Raw genomic sequence first — 14,890 nt, 5'->3', positions numbered from 1 at the left:
CCGTACTTTACCGGTGGAGGTGGATGATAATCAATTCAGGGAATGGGACAAATGGATTTCCCGCTTCATTTGGCAAGGAAAGAAACCTAGAATTCGATATAACACCTTACAGTTAGGGAAGGAAGGAGGAGGTATGGTTCTTCCTTGCCTGAGAAATTATTTTTATGCCTCACAGATAACCCCTCTGTTATATTGGTGTAATAGGGAATATAAGGCTAGATGGAAGGAAATAGAATTTGGATTGGTTGACAGTTTTCCTCTACAGGCCTCAATAGCTGACAAAGGATTGATGGCCCAGTTGGAAAAATTTAAAAACAGTTGGCTAAATCTTACATTAAAAGTATGGCAGAAGGTGGTTAATTCATGTGGAATTAATAACATGTTAAAACTCTTTAGATGGTGTGCATATGATACCAAATTCCTTCCCAACAGAGGAGATAAAAGATTTGAGCTATGGATAAAGAAAGGTCTTACAACCTACCTCTCATTTATAGATAAAAGAGTATTACAAAGTTTCCAAATCCTGCAGGACAAACATGGCCTAGAACATAATGACTTTTTTAGGTACCTTCAAATACGAAACTATGTTAACCAGAGTTGTAGATATACAGACCTATCAACAGTAGAATTAGAATTTTTCAAGATTCTGAATTCGGCTTGCAGTTCAATACCTAGTAAATCAGTTTCTCGCCTATATAATGCACTCTCCCATGCCAAAAATGTAAATACACTGTGTATTAAAGAGAAGTGGGAGAAAGAAGCGGGGTTGGTACTTTCAGAGGAGGCTTGGGGGAAAATCTGCAGCTTTCAATAGTCCTCGACTAATTCTTTGACTTGGAGAGAACATTGTTGGAAAAACATTATAAGATACTTCAAGACCCCATATCAGGAAAAATATAAAGATACAAATGTGATGTGTTGGAGAAGGTGCGGCTCCAAGGAGGCAAATCATTTTCATCTTTTCTGGGATTGCCCTAAATTAAGTCTATTTTGGGAAGGTATTCATAGAACATTAGTTAAGGTACTTAGGTCCCAGATACCTCTGAACTTTGAGACGCTCTATTTGGGGCATGTATTGTTCCTTGAACAGAAGGAAGATATAAAGTTGCTGCAGGCCCTCTTAGCGGCAAGTAAGAAATCAATCACTAGAAAATGGCTAAATACAATACCACCTACATTAGAAGATTGGTACGAAATTATCTTGGAAATATTTAAAATGGAAAAGTTGACTTACGCCCTGAGAACTCAAAAAGAAACATTTTATCAAATCTGGAATAAATGGATTGAATATATAACCCCAATGCGAGCAGACTTTAGATGACTCTCCTAATGATTTATATTGCTCTTCTCATCAACACAGTAATATTGCTAACGTAAGCACCCCTAGTCTAAATGTTTGTTTTTTTTTGGAAAATAGAGAATTAACACAAGTAAAGGGAAAGATTTGGGAAAGGGATAAAAAAAAATGAAAAAATTAAGTAAATAAGTACATAGGGATTGGATAATTATGTCTGCGGGCAGGAACAAGCACGAACAAATTGGGATATAAACACCTACAATGGTTGGTATATAGGTTTGTATGCAACATTTTGGACCAGTGGAAATGGTCCAGAAGGGTTGTACGGAAACTATTATTACCATTTTTCTTAACAACTAATTTCATTACTTAGTCTAATAGGTTAGATTTACCACAGTACATAATTATCTATTTAAATGTTTATTTTCCTTTTATATCATCTCAATGTGTACTTAAGAATGTATAAATAATTGTAGTTTTATACATATAAAAAAATGGAAAAGGTTATATGTGTGAAAAAAGTACATAATAATTGTGAATTCCTTATCCAAATAAAAATAAAATTAAAAAAAAATAATTTATCAAACACTATTTTATTTTCATAAAACAAACTGAGCCTCACTAATCAAGTTATGCTTTTCTAAATGCCTTGTCACCGTTCAGCACAATTACACAAAAAAGCTAATATTATCTATAAATGCAGACCCATGGTTTCCTGCTGCTTCGACGTACTTTTTAATTTTGTTATCACCTGAAAATCAAATAAAGTGAAGTAAAAGCATTGAGAAATAGGAAATTAAATTGATTAGATTAGATAAGGTAAGTTACTTCAATACTGTTCTGCAAACACATTTGTACCTCCAGGCCCAACTGGTCCTGGTCCAGGTCCGGGTCCAGGTCCAGGCCCTGGCCCCCCTGGTCCTTGTACCGGTCCGGGTCCAGGAACAGATACTGCAGTTTGCATCGGTGGCTGCATCAAAGTAGGTGCTCCATTCACATGCATTCCACTCTAATGATAAGAAAACAACATAAAAGTATAAATTAACTGCTCATAAATATGAAAGAGAATCCTCCCACCCAAATAATAATGATTTTTTTCCCATGATCTTGACCCAAGTCAAATCAACTGCTTCTCAGCAAAGCATTACAAAAATAGAGGCTACTTTATAATCTTTTACTCCTGTACAGTTAATTTTTTCTTGAAATTGAGAAGTAATTCATCAGGCACAAGTTACCACAAAGGAAAATACACTGATCTTCCAATAATGCCATTGTGCAATGATTGAGCAAATTTCGCTCATATTTATAGGACTTTTTGGGATGTTCTGGGTCTAATTTAGCACTGCATACCCAATGACACACCCAGATCAGTAATTTGGCAGATAACACAAAATTTGTGATAAAACTTCAAATGTTCTGCATCACTGAAGTCAATTTGTATTTTAACTTCAGCAATAGTTTCAATGATACCTGGCTAATAATTCAACTTTAGATTTAATATAGTTACTAATTAGATTTGTCTGCCAACAGACCAATTTTATCTCAGAAAACTCTTTAGTTTGTCAGCATATTTTAACTAGAGGAGTGCTCAGTTTTTCCTGTTTACATGAACGAAGTCCTAGTTTCTATCAAGCAAACTGATTATGAGCAGCTTGCTTTCATTAAATAGCCAGTTAATTCGTTCATTATGTGCCCTGTCTTATGACGTGGGCGATTGTGATCTTTCCATGACCATAACTGCTCTTGGCAAATTTTTCTACAGAAGTGGTTTGCCATTGCCCTGCTCTGGACAGTGTTTTTACAAGATTGGTGACCCCAGTCAGTATCAATACTCTTCAGAGATAGGCAGTACATATTTCAAAACTAAATGAGATACTGGAAGGGAGTGAAGAGGAAAATAGCTAACTTGAAGTGGGAGGGTGAGGGGCCAGAGGTCATGGTACATATAGGTACCAATGACATAGGTAGGAAAAGGGATGAGGTCCTGAAAGGAGAATATAGGGAGCTAGGAAGGGAGTTGAGAAAAAGGACTGCAAAGGAAGTAATCTCGGGATTACTGCCTGTGCCACGCGACAGTGAGAGTAGGAATGCGATGAGCTGGAGGATAAATGCGTGGCTGAGGGATTGGAGCAGGGGGCAGGGATTCAAGTTTTTGGATCATTGGGACCTCTTTTGGCGCAGGCGTGACCTGTACAAAAAGGGCAGGTTACACTTGAATCCTAGGGGAACCAATATCCTGACAGGGAGATTAGCGAGGGCTACTGAGGTGACTTTAAACTAGAATGGTTGGGGGGTGGGAATCAAATTAAAGAGGCTAGGCGTGAGGAGGTTAGTTCACAACAGGGGGATGGGAACCAGTGCAGAGAGACAGAGGGGTGTAAAGTGAGGGTAAAAACAAAAAGTACTAAGGAGAAAAGTAAAAGTGGCAGGCCGACAAATCCAGGGCAAGCATTAAAAAGGGCCACTTTTCAACATAATTGTATAAGGGCTAAGAGAGTTGTAAAAGAGCGCCTGAAGGCTTTGTGTGTCAATGCAAGGAGCATTCGTAATAAGGTGGATGAATTGAAAGTGCAGATTGTTATTAATGATTATGATATAGTTGGGATCACAGAGACATGGCTCCAGGGTGACCAAGGATGGGAGCTCAACGTTCAGGGATATTCAATATTCAGGAGGGATAGACATGAAGGAAGGGGAGGTGGGGTGGCGTTGCTGGTTAAAGAAGAGATTAACGCAATAGAAAGGAAGGACATAAGCCGGGAAGATGTGGAATCGATATGGGTAGAGCTGCGTAACACTAAGGGGCAGAAGACGCTGGTGGGAGTTGTGTACAGGCCACCTAACAGTAGTAGTGAGGTCGGAGATGGTATTAAACAGGAAATTAGAAATGTGTGCAATAAAGGAACAGCAGTTATAATGGGTGACTTCAATCTACATGTAGATTGGGTGAACCAAATTGGTAAAGGTGCTGAGGAAGAGGATTTCTTGGAATGTATGCGGGATGGTTTTTTGAACCAACATGTCGAGGAACCAACTAGAGAGCAGGCTATTCTGGACTGGGTTTTGAGCAATGAGGAAGGGTTAATTAGCAATCTTGTCGTGAGAGGCCCCTTGGGTAAGAGTGACCATAATATGGTGGAATTCTTCATTAAGATGGAGAGTGACATAGTTAATTCAGAAACAAAGGTTCTGAACTTAAAGAGGGGTAACTTTGAAGGTATGAGACGTGAATTAGCTAAGATAGACTGGCAAGTGACACTTAAAGGATTGACGGTGGATATGCAATGGCAAGCATTTAAAGGTTGCATGGATGAACTACAACAATTGTTCATCCCAGTTTGGCAAAAGAATAAATCAAGGAAGGTAGTGCACCCGTGGCTGACAAGAGAAATTAGGGATAGTATCAATTCCAAAGAAGAAGCATACAAATTAGCCAGAGAAAGTGGCTCACCTGAGGACTGGGAGAAATTCAGAGTTCAGCAGAGGAGGACAAAGGGCTTAATTAGGAAGGGGAAAAAAGATTATGAGAGAAAACTGGCAGGGAACATAAAAACTGACTGTAAAAGCTTTTATAGATATATAAAAAGGAAAAGACTGGTAGAGACAAATGTAAGTCCCCTACAGACAGAAACAGGTGAATTGATTATGGGGAGCAAGGACATGGCAGACCAATTGAATAATTACTTTGGTTCTGTCTTCACTAAGAAGGACATAAATAATCTTCCAGAAATAGTAGGGGACAGAGGGTCCAGTGAGATGGAGGAACTGAGCGAAATACATGTTAGTAGGGAAGTGGTGTTAGGTAAATTGAAGGGATTGAAGGCAGATAAATCCCCAGGGCCAGATGGTCTGCATCCTAGAGTGCTTAAGGAAGTAGCCCAAGAAATAGTGGATGCATTAGTGATAATTTTTCAAAACTCGTTAGATTCTGGACTAGTTCCTGAGGATTGGAGGGTGGCTAATGTAACCCCACTTCTTAAAAAAGGAGGGAGAGAGAAACCGGGGAATTATAGACCGGTTAGCCTAACGTCGGTGGTGGGGAAACTGCTGGAGTCAGTTATCAAAGATGCGATAACAGTACATTTGGAAAGCGGTGAAATCATCGGACAAAGTCAGCATGGATTTGTGAAAGGAAAATCATGTCTGACGAATCTCATAGAATTTTTTGAGGATGTAACTAGTAGAGTGGATAGGGGAGAACCAGTGGATGTGGTATATTTGGATTTTCAAAAGGCTTTTGACAAGGTCCCACACAGGAGATCAGTGTACAAACTTAAAGCACACGGTATTGGGGGTAAGGTATTGATGTGGATGGAGAATTGGTTAGCAGACAGGAAGCAAAGAGTGGGAATAAATGGGACCTTTTCAGAATGGCAGGCGGTGACTAGTGGGGTACCGCAAGGCTCAGTGCTGGGACGCCAGTTGTTTACAATATATATTAATGACTTGGATAAGGGAATTAAATGCAGCATCTCCAAGTTTGTGGATGACACGAAGCTGGGTGGCAGTGTTAGCTGTGAGGAGGATGCTAAGAGGATGCAGGGTGACTTGGATAGGTTGGGTGAGTGGGCAAATTCATGGCAGATGCAATTTAATGTGGATAAATGTGAAGTTATCCACTTTGGTGGCAAAAATAGGAAAACAGATTATTATCTGAATGGTGGCCGATTAGGAAAAAGGGAGGTGCAACGAGACCTGGGTGTCATTATACACCAGTCATTGAAAGTGGGCATGCAGGTACAGCAGGCGGTGAAAAAGGTGAATGGTATGCTGGCATTTATAGCGAGAGGATTCGAGTACAGGAGCAGGGAGGTACTACTGCAGTTGTACAAGGCCTTGGTGAGACCACACCTGGAGTACTGTGTGCAGTTTTGGTCCCCTAATCTGAGGAAAGACATCCTTGCCATAGAGGGAGTACAAAGAAGGTTCACCAGATTGATTCCTGGGATGGCAGGACTTTCATATGAAGAAAGACTGGATGAACTGGGCTTGTACTCGTTGGAATTTAGAAGATTGAGGGGGGATCTGATTGAAACGTATAAAATCCTAAAGGGATTGGACAGGCTAGATGCGGGAAGATTGTTCCCGATGTTGGGGAAGTCCAGAACAAGGGGTCACAGTTTGAGGATAAAGGGGAAGTCTTTTAGGACCGAGATTAGAAAAAACTTCTTCACACAGAGAGTGGTGAATCTGTGGAATTCTCTGCCACAGGAAACAGTTGAGGCCAGTTCATTGGCTATATTTAAGACAGAGTTAGATATGGCCCTTGTGGCTACAGGGATCAGGGGGTATGGAGGGAAGGCTGGGGCGGGGTTCTGAATTGGATGATCAGCCATGATCATAATAAATGGCAGTGCAGGCTCGAAGGGCCGAATGGCCTACTCCTGCACCTATTTTCTATGTTTCTATGTTTCTATCTTCAAAAAACACAGATTCTGCTAAATAACAGAAGCATCATATCTATTTTCCATATTCTATTTGCAACATAAAGAGATGTTTAATCTACTTAATCTCTTTAACACTCAACTTCAAATTCCCTTCACTTGGGGACAAAATACAACTGATAAAAATTTGTAAATTAGTAGCAACTCTAGATCAGAGAACCAAGTAGTTGCGTTTATTTCTTTTAATTATTTTGAAGAAAGAATTAGTTACATGTTATTTTGAAATTCTATTATAAATTGTTGATTCATGCGTGCATTTGAATTAGGCAGATACAAGTGAGAATCATCAAACATGATGAACCACAGGAATAGGACTTGATAATTACAAAAATAAAATCGATAGCTTTTCCAATAGGCATACATATTTCTAATATTAAAATGCTTAGATAAATGTCTCTGCGACGGTCAAGATGCTGACAAACTTTCATTAAAATGAAATGCAGTTTCTAATAATCTTATGTTGTCTGGTGTATTGTAGGCAAATCAGCAGAGTCTCGTCAATTTACAGCAAGTTACAACATTCTCCTCACTACATACATAATTTAATCAGAAAAATCACAAATTTTAAAAATTACAGATCACACTGAAATTACTTACACACAAATTAAACAAAATGGATTCAGACAACTGAACAAAATGTGAGCAATGCATTGCAAATTTCAAACTAACTTACATGTTAACAATATCAATTACGGTTCCTAATCTCTACATTACCTTAAATAGGAGCAAGATACAAATGACCCGAAGCCCATTTGGCTAAGGATAGAGGAAGGTTCAAAGCAAATTGAAAAAATGATTTTTCTTCTTAGTTTTCACATAGCAAATATTCCTAAACATTAAGCTTACATTAAATATAAATGGGGTCACATTACAGAAACAAGCCAATTGGCCCATCTAGTCCATGCCGAAACCATTTAAACTTTCCACTCTCATCAACCTGCCCTCCATATCCCTACTATCCAAACACCTATCCAAACGTTGAAATCGAACTTGCATGTACCTCTTGCACTAGCACTCTCACAATCCACTGGGTGAAGTTTCCTTTCTTGTTTTCCCTTACACTTCACCTTTCACCCTTAACCCATGACTTCTGGTTAAAGTCCCACCCAACCTCAGTGGAAAAAGCCTGCTTGCATTTACCCACCTATACCCCTCATAATTTTGTACACTTCTATAAAATCTCCTCTCAGTCTTCTACATTCTAAAGAATTCAGTCTTAACCTGTTCAATCTTTCCTTACAATTCAAATCCTCCAGACCTGGCAACATCCTTGTAAATTTTCTCTCTACTCTTTCAACCTTGTTTACATTTTTCCTACAGGTATGTCACCAAAACTACACACAATACTCCAAATTAGACCTCACTAATGTCTTATACAACTTCAACATAACATTCTATCTCTTTGATTCAATGCATTGATTTATGAAGGCCAATGTGCCAAAAGCTTTCTTTACAACCCTATCTACCCATGCAGCTATTTTTAATGAATTATGTACCTATATTGCCAGATCGCTTTGTTCTGCCACATTCCTCTAAGATTCACTGTGTAAGACCTACCCTGGTTTGGTCCTACTGGAGTGAAACCCTTGCACTTATCTGCATTAAATTCCATCTGCCATCTTTCCAGCTGATGCAGATCCCTCTGCGAGCCGTGATAGCCTTTCTCACTGTCCACTACACTCCCAGTCTTGGTGTCATCCATAAATAATCCAGTTAACTACATTATCGTCCAGATCAGTGATATAGATGACAAACAACAAAGGACTCAGTAGCACACCACTAGCCACAAGCCTCCAGTCAGAGAGGCAACCCGCTACTACCACTCTCTGGCTTATTCCACGAAGCCAATGCCTAATCCAATTTACTACCTCATTCTGAATGTCGAGCGAGTGAACCTTTTAGACTAGCCTCCCATGCGGAACCTTGTCAAATACCTTGCCAAAATCCATATAGACAACAACTACTGCCTTGCCTTCATCCACTTTCTTGGTAACTTCCTCAAAGAACTCTAAGGTTGGTTAGACATGACCTACCATGCACAAAGCCATGCTGACTATGGTTAATCAACATGTTTATCCAAATATTTATATATCCAGTCCCTTAGTATACCATATACCCACACAATCAGGTTCAAACACAGTCATCTCCAAGGCTGATTGCATGTAAAGAATGGCTAAGCATGTTGATAGAGGCCTCCTGACACCAGAAAATGAATTAGAGAGAAAAAAAATCAGTTAAGTAGCAATAGCTTGATCTTTAATTTAAAGCGATGACTAACTCAAATTCCATTTTTTGCAAATTGTATAATGTGACATTCAAATCACAAATCTCAAACGCCAAACACATTAAATTCAAGTAATGCACATACACATGATCAAACTGTACGTAACAAAAAGGCTTGTTTGGATGTATGAAAAACAGCACCTACCATAGGCTGTGGTTGGGAGACTGCAGGAGCAGTCTGAACTGCTGGAGCATTCGGGCCTGGCACTGGTTGACCAGAAGAAATTAGTGGTGTAACATTGGTTGGACGATGTAACATTTTCTGAAAAGACAAAAGCGTAACAAGAAAGTGTTAAAAGTAATCATTAATGAGTTCAACATTGTCAAAATCGAACTTTAAATTCTCACTACAATACACATTCAACATGATTTACACATCAAAATTTTTGCTTGTATGCATGACAGTTGGAAGAGTTTGCAAGGGTATTCACTCACCATTGCAATTTCAGGATCCACAATTCTCATGACAACCTGTGCCTGTAGGAGAGCATACGCCAGTTGTGGGTTCTGTAAAAGCATGTTGCGGGCCTCCTGAGGACTGTTCTGAATGCAGAGCTGAAAGTGAGAGGATAATGTTAATTTACAATATTAGTGGATGCTATTGGGTCCATCGAGTCTTTGTTGACTCTCAAAGCAATCTCATTAATCCTCTTTGCTTATTTACTTGCAAACTACTTTCTCCCACTTACACATCACCGCCACCCAATTCTCCTATCAGCTCCTAGCAATTAAGTGCAGCCATTTAATCCTTGGGATACAGGATGAAACTTGGAGCACCCAGAGGAAATCCATAGTCACAAAGAGAACAAGCAAGTTCCAAACAACTCAAGGTCAGGATTGAACTTGGGTCATTGGAGCTATGAGACAACAAATCTAACCGCTATACCATTGAGGTTTGTGCTATTTAAATATAATTGTGCTAATATATCTAACACAACACAGTTTTACAACTGTTGAAGTATCAAAGCATGATTGATAAGAAACAGGTTTAATTCACTTCCAATTCACCGAGTTCAGTTCAGCTACATAGCCTAGAAAAACATTTCTCTGCAGAGTTAATGAGGAAAGGTCACTCCATTGAAACAGAAATATCTAATACAGGTTGACCATCACAAATATGAAATGATTGGGACTTGTGCAGTGCTGGATCACAGTGATTTTGCCGAATCACAGGTGGTTAAGTTAGGATTAAATAAGTAAAAACCTCTAAACCACTTGATGATCACCTCATCCTTGGATAATTAAGAAAAAAGAAACAACAACTATGAAAAGCAATTCTTTCACAAGTTCCAGTACTAGTCTCCCAGAGTCAACTGTACTCAGTAGCCACTTCATAAACAGGGAGCAATATGTAGCCTTCAAAGAGCATAACATGACATTGTCCAGTAGTTGAATTAATGATGTACAGTTAGGTGGCAGGTAGGTACTGTAAACATTCTTTACAAAGGGTTCTGCTTTTGGATGTGCAGAGCAGTTATCTGAAATAAGCATTATCTTATAATCTTTGTCCAGTCCAACAGAATCACAATAATGTCTCTATCCTGGAACAAAGTAATGTTCAAATCCTTCCAATGTAATGTCAGTTGTATTCCATCCTTTTTTGTCGGCACAGTAAATTACTGGAAACTGCTTCATACCTTTGAAAGCTCTGAGATGTAAACTTTTGTCAATGACTAAAGACTTACACCTGTGGGTTCCTGCAGCATTACAGCAGCCCAACATAGTGACATGATCTTTTCATGCCTTATAACCTGCTGTGATTCTGCATCCTCTGTAGTCAGTACACTTATTGGGGTACTACGCCAATATAAGGCAGTTTCATCCGCATTATAGATTGTAGACCTGGGCAGGACTTAAATTTTCATCAGAAACTAACTTAGCAAACACAGCAGCTGCTTCCTTGTCTGCTGACTGTTTTTCACCACACACTGCACAAAATTTTATGCTATGTCACTGCTTGAAACACTGAGGCTACCCTTTACTGTAATCACACTCATAATCCAGTCCTAATTCTTCATGAAATAATTTTGCCTGTTCCTTCACCATCTCTCCGAACAGTTCTATATCTTCTCTGATGCGGAGCTTAAACCTCTTTATCAAAAAGGATCTAGAGCTTTCCTGGCATATATGACAAATAAACTCTTCTCGGGCTTCCAGCTGGGTACGGATATCGATTATAATCAACAATTTGATACCTGTGCCCAACTGGAAGCCTGAGAAGAATTTATTCATAGAACTTTATCTAGTTGTGAACATCTTGTATGTTTCATTGTTTTCCTTATGCACATGTTTTTTGATTCACCATCAGCAAAGAACTAGAGCAACTTTTCTTTATATCATTAACCGTGAAAGAGCCAATGCTACACAAGTCGGATATGCTTTTCACAGACACACCACTGTCGAGTTTTTTCAGAACTTCCACCTTTACTTGTATAGATAATGTATGGTGTTTGCGCTTTACACTTCGGGAAGCACTTCCTTTATTTCATGAAGACATGACTGGGGCTAGATAAGCACAGGTTATAAAAAAATAAATGCAGAATAACACAGAGGAAGGTCTTGCTTTTTTTTTTAAAAAAACAGACAGTGCCAACAGCTGATTCTGCTAATGGCGCCACCATAATAGAGGTAATGGGTTGGCACGGAGACACAGGAAATTTGAAATTAGCCTGGTAAAAATTATGTCCAAATCAGCAACCAGATTACTGATTGCCGAATATGAGGTGGTGAACCTGTCTTTGTCAGACTAGTAGTTTTCATAATGCCCAACTGGATATGGTAATGTACAGAAAACAGAGGGATTCTAACAAGAGTTTGGATCCTTTGGTTGCCCTTCAAAACAGAGAAAACCAGTTTAAGAAAATGTATGAATAGAATGCAACATATCCCAAAAATAATTTTCAGCCTTCCAGATGTGAATAGATTAAATATTCTTATCTGAAACTAAAAGAAGATTTTTTATTTATAAAAAATTCAAAATACAGACAATGATTGTTGCATTTTCACTCAACAGTGTCTCTGACAGGATCAGTGTTTTGCAGGATATTAAAAATCACAGGCTCTGTTTTACAATTGGAAGCTAGCAAATTAAATTCTTTAAGATATTTCCCTGGTGCAGAATGAAGCATGATTTGAGAATGTGGAAGAATAGATGATTCTTAACACTCCCCTAATAGAGGGACAGAGGTCAGCATCTCACTGTTGTACAAGAGGATACATGCCTCATCTATTACCTTATAAATGATGAGTATAACAATGCAAAGAGAAGAAAATCTGCAGATGCTGGAAATCTAAGCAGCACACACAAAATGCTGGAGGAACTCAGCAGGCCAAGCAGCATCTATGGGAAAAAGTACAGTCAATGTTTCTGGCTGAAACCCTTCATCAGTTCAGCCCAAAACAATGACTGTACTTTTTCTCCAAACCCTTCAACATCTTGTGTATGTTGCTAGTATAACACTGGAGGTAGATTTCAACTAATGATTACAAGATTTTCCAACAAAAGGTGAAATTATATTTTTTCTGAACTCATTCTTAAGAAAGTGTGTCTGCAATATTTTGCAAAATCTCTGCCAAACTGCATTCACATGCACCCAGAGAAATCTCCAGAGTTATCCAAAGTGGTTGCCACTACGATCCTTCACATTCTCCTTATTGGAATGGAGAATGAAAGGTTACTGGAGAGGGGAATGAAAGGAACAAAAGCTCCTTTAGAAGCTTGTTCAAAATTTTCATGCTTCTAATCAATAGCATACATAGAACCATGGAGCAACAAACTACCTTCCATGACATGGGCTCTGTTTTCACATGAGACTCAAATCAAAAAGAATTTTTATTTTCTGCTGAAAAGCAATTAAGTGCTTATAATTAAGAAAATGAAATTAAAACCTTCATTTGCTTCATGAGTTCAAACATTTGCTCAGGTGGAAGACTGGCCACAGCACGACTGATAGATTCTGGAGCATCTTCAGGTGAGACTGGATCTCCATAAGGAGATTCCATGACAGGACCTGCCGTGCCCAAATCTGGAAAAGAAGCACAAATAAATGTATTTCTAAAGGAACTAATATCATATTTATCTCTAGTGCCTTTGAAATATAGTATCTACATATCAGGCATACAAGAAATCTGATTTGGCAGAAACAAATGCGTATTTCTTTTAATTATTCACCCATCACATGAGGAACAGTTTTATTTTTAAAAGTGTTGAGATGAAAGCTAGCTGTTTTCTATGGCAACATGGAGAACAAAAAAACAAGAAATCATTAAGATGAAAATGATTTGGGAGAAAGATGACTTTCCTAGGTCCAAACTAAATTATGTTTTGTCATGGCAGCGTGACAAATTTAGGGATGTACAAACTGTACAAACCCTTGCTACCAAAAGTCAATGATTAAAAATTTGAGAAAACAGTAGTCCAAACTTCCCATATACAATGCCAGACAAGTAAAATTATATCCAACATCACAATCCATTCTGCAAAGTTACCATTGAATAAATATGTTTGTTTCACCTATGCTGTTCTGCTTTCATTGCACACTGGATGAAACAATTCCTAAAATTCTAGCCATACCAGTTTAACATGAATGCATCAACCACTACGGAATTTTTGCTGTTCAAATTATATGAGAATACAATGTTTATAATTTATCCTAAAAGACATACTTCCAGAAGGGTTCACTGCTAACAAGAATGGATATATTTCAAAAAAACTTTGGATGATGATACTTGAGATTGCAGCCTCATGTACTGAGTGTTAATGAAAAACCACTGACACTCCTCAATCGATAATGAGATTGATTGACATTTAAAGAACTACTCTGTTGGAGGCTGCACAATTAACTACTTGTAATCAATTATCAATACACCACCTTAGAAAACTCCATGCAAGACTCTTAACTAAATTACAAAGTAATGGTTAAGACTGTCTTGTAAATCAGAAACTGAATGCCTCCTTTCAGAATCCTCAATTTCCATTTTCACATTTTGTCTTGCAAGACTCCACTTATGTGTTAAATGATATACAAGGTGAGAAAAATAGATTTTTTGAAAAACTAAGAATGGAAATCTTTGTCAGTGAAGCATTTTAGTTATCTTCTGAATAGTCAATAAACTTCTAATTGTTTGAGTATGAATTCATACTCACTTTTGAGTTCTTCTTTATTCTTTTCACTAGCAGCATTGTCCACTCGCAGTGCTCTTCCATTAAATTCCCTGCCATTGAGGTTCCGCATGGCACTGAGTGCAGTCTCCTGATCTTGGTACTCACAGAAGCCATAGCCTTTGGGTTTACCTGTTTCTCTGTCATATACAAGCCTACAGGAAGACATACAAAAATTAAGAGGTGCTAGCTGCACAAAATGCAACTGCACAAGAATAGATAACTAGGCGTTGGAAAATATAAAAGAGGTTCTAATGATTTGAACATCTAAACCAGATGTTAAATCTGGTGTGTGGGCTTATTTTCATTTAATATTAATATGAATTTAAAAAATTTTGATAACGTTGACTCAAAAATTTCCTCATATATATGGCAGAACAAAAATTCTAGGCTAGGTAAAAGGTATTTACAAAAATCTAAAAGGGGGGGTGGTTAGCCCTCACGAATTTTAGATTTTATTATTGGGCAATTAATATTTGATACTTAAAATTTTGGTTACGAGACTTGGATGCAATTTCAAGTCCACACTGGGTAAATCTTGAATGTAATTAATTACAAGGGTTTTCTTTGGATTCGGTTTTAGGGACTTCGCTTCCTTTCACTTTTTCTAAACTGTATAAACAAATGAGTAATCCAATAGTTAAGCATACTTTACGTATATGGTTTCAATTTTGAAAATTTTTTGGGTTGACTCAATTTATTTTA

General features: G+C 38.2%; 1 protein-coding gene across 2 annotated transcripts in view; it reads right to left on the bottom strand.

Annotated features, from left to right (window-relative positions):
- cstf2 (cleavage stimulation factor, 3' pre-RNA, subunit 2) overlaps window positions 1-14,890 on the bottom strand; it is an 81,058-nt gene that overhangs the window by 59,841 nt on the left and 6,327 nt on the right. For both annotated transcript variants that reach the window (XM_063060665.1, XM_063060664.1), the window contains exons 3-7: window positions 14,171-14,340; window positions 12,913-13,049; window positions 9,460-9,579; window positions 9,170-9,286; window positions 2,156-2,306 (exon numbers count right to left, since the gene is read on the bottom strand). In XM_063060665.1, coding sequence (XP_062916735.1) covers window positions 2,156-2,306; window positions 9,170-9,286; window positions 9,460-9,579; window positions 12,913-13,049; window positions 14,171-14,340 — 695 coding nt within the window. The remainder of the gene's footprint in view (window positions 1-2,155; window positions 2,307-9,169; window positions 9,287-9,459; window positions 9,580-12,912; window positions 13,050-14,170; window positions 14,341-14,890) is intronic.

This window comes from Mobula hypostoma, chromosome 10, assembly GCF_963921235.1.
Source record: "Mobula hypostoma chromosome 10, sMobHyp1.1, whole genome shotgun sequence".
NCBI lineage: Eukaryota > Metazoa > Chordata > Chondrichthyes > Myliobatiformes > Myliobatidae > Mobula > Mobula hypostoma.
The sequence above is the reverse complement of the archived record's forward strand: the minus strand, read 5'-3'. Positions and strand labels throughout refer to the sequence as shown.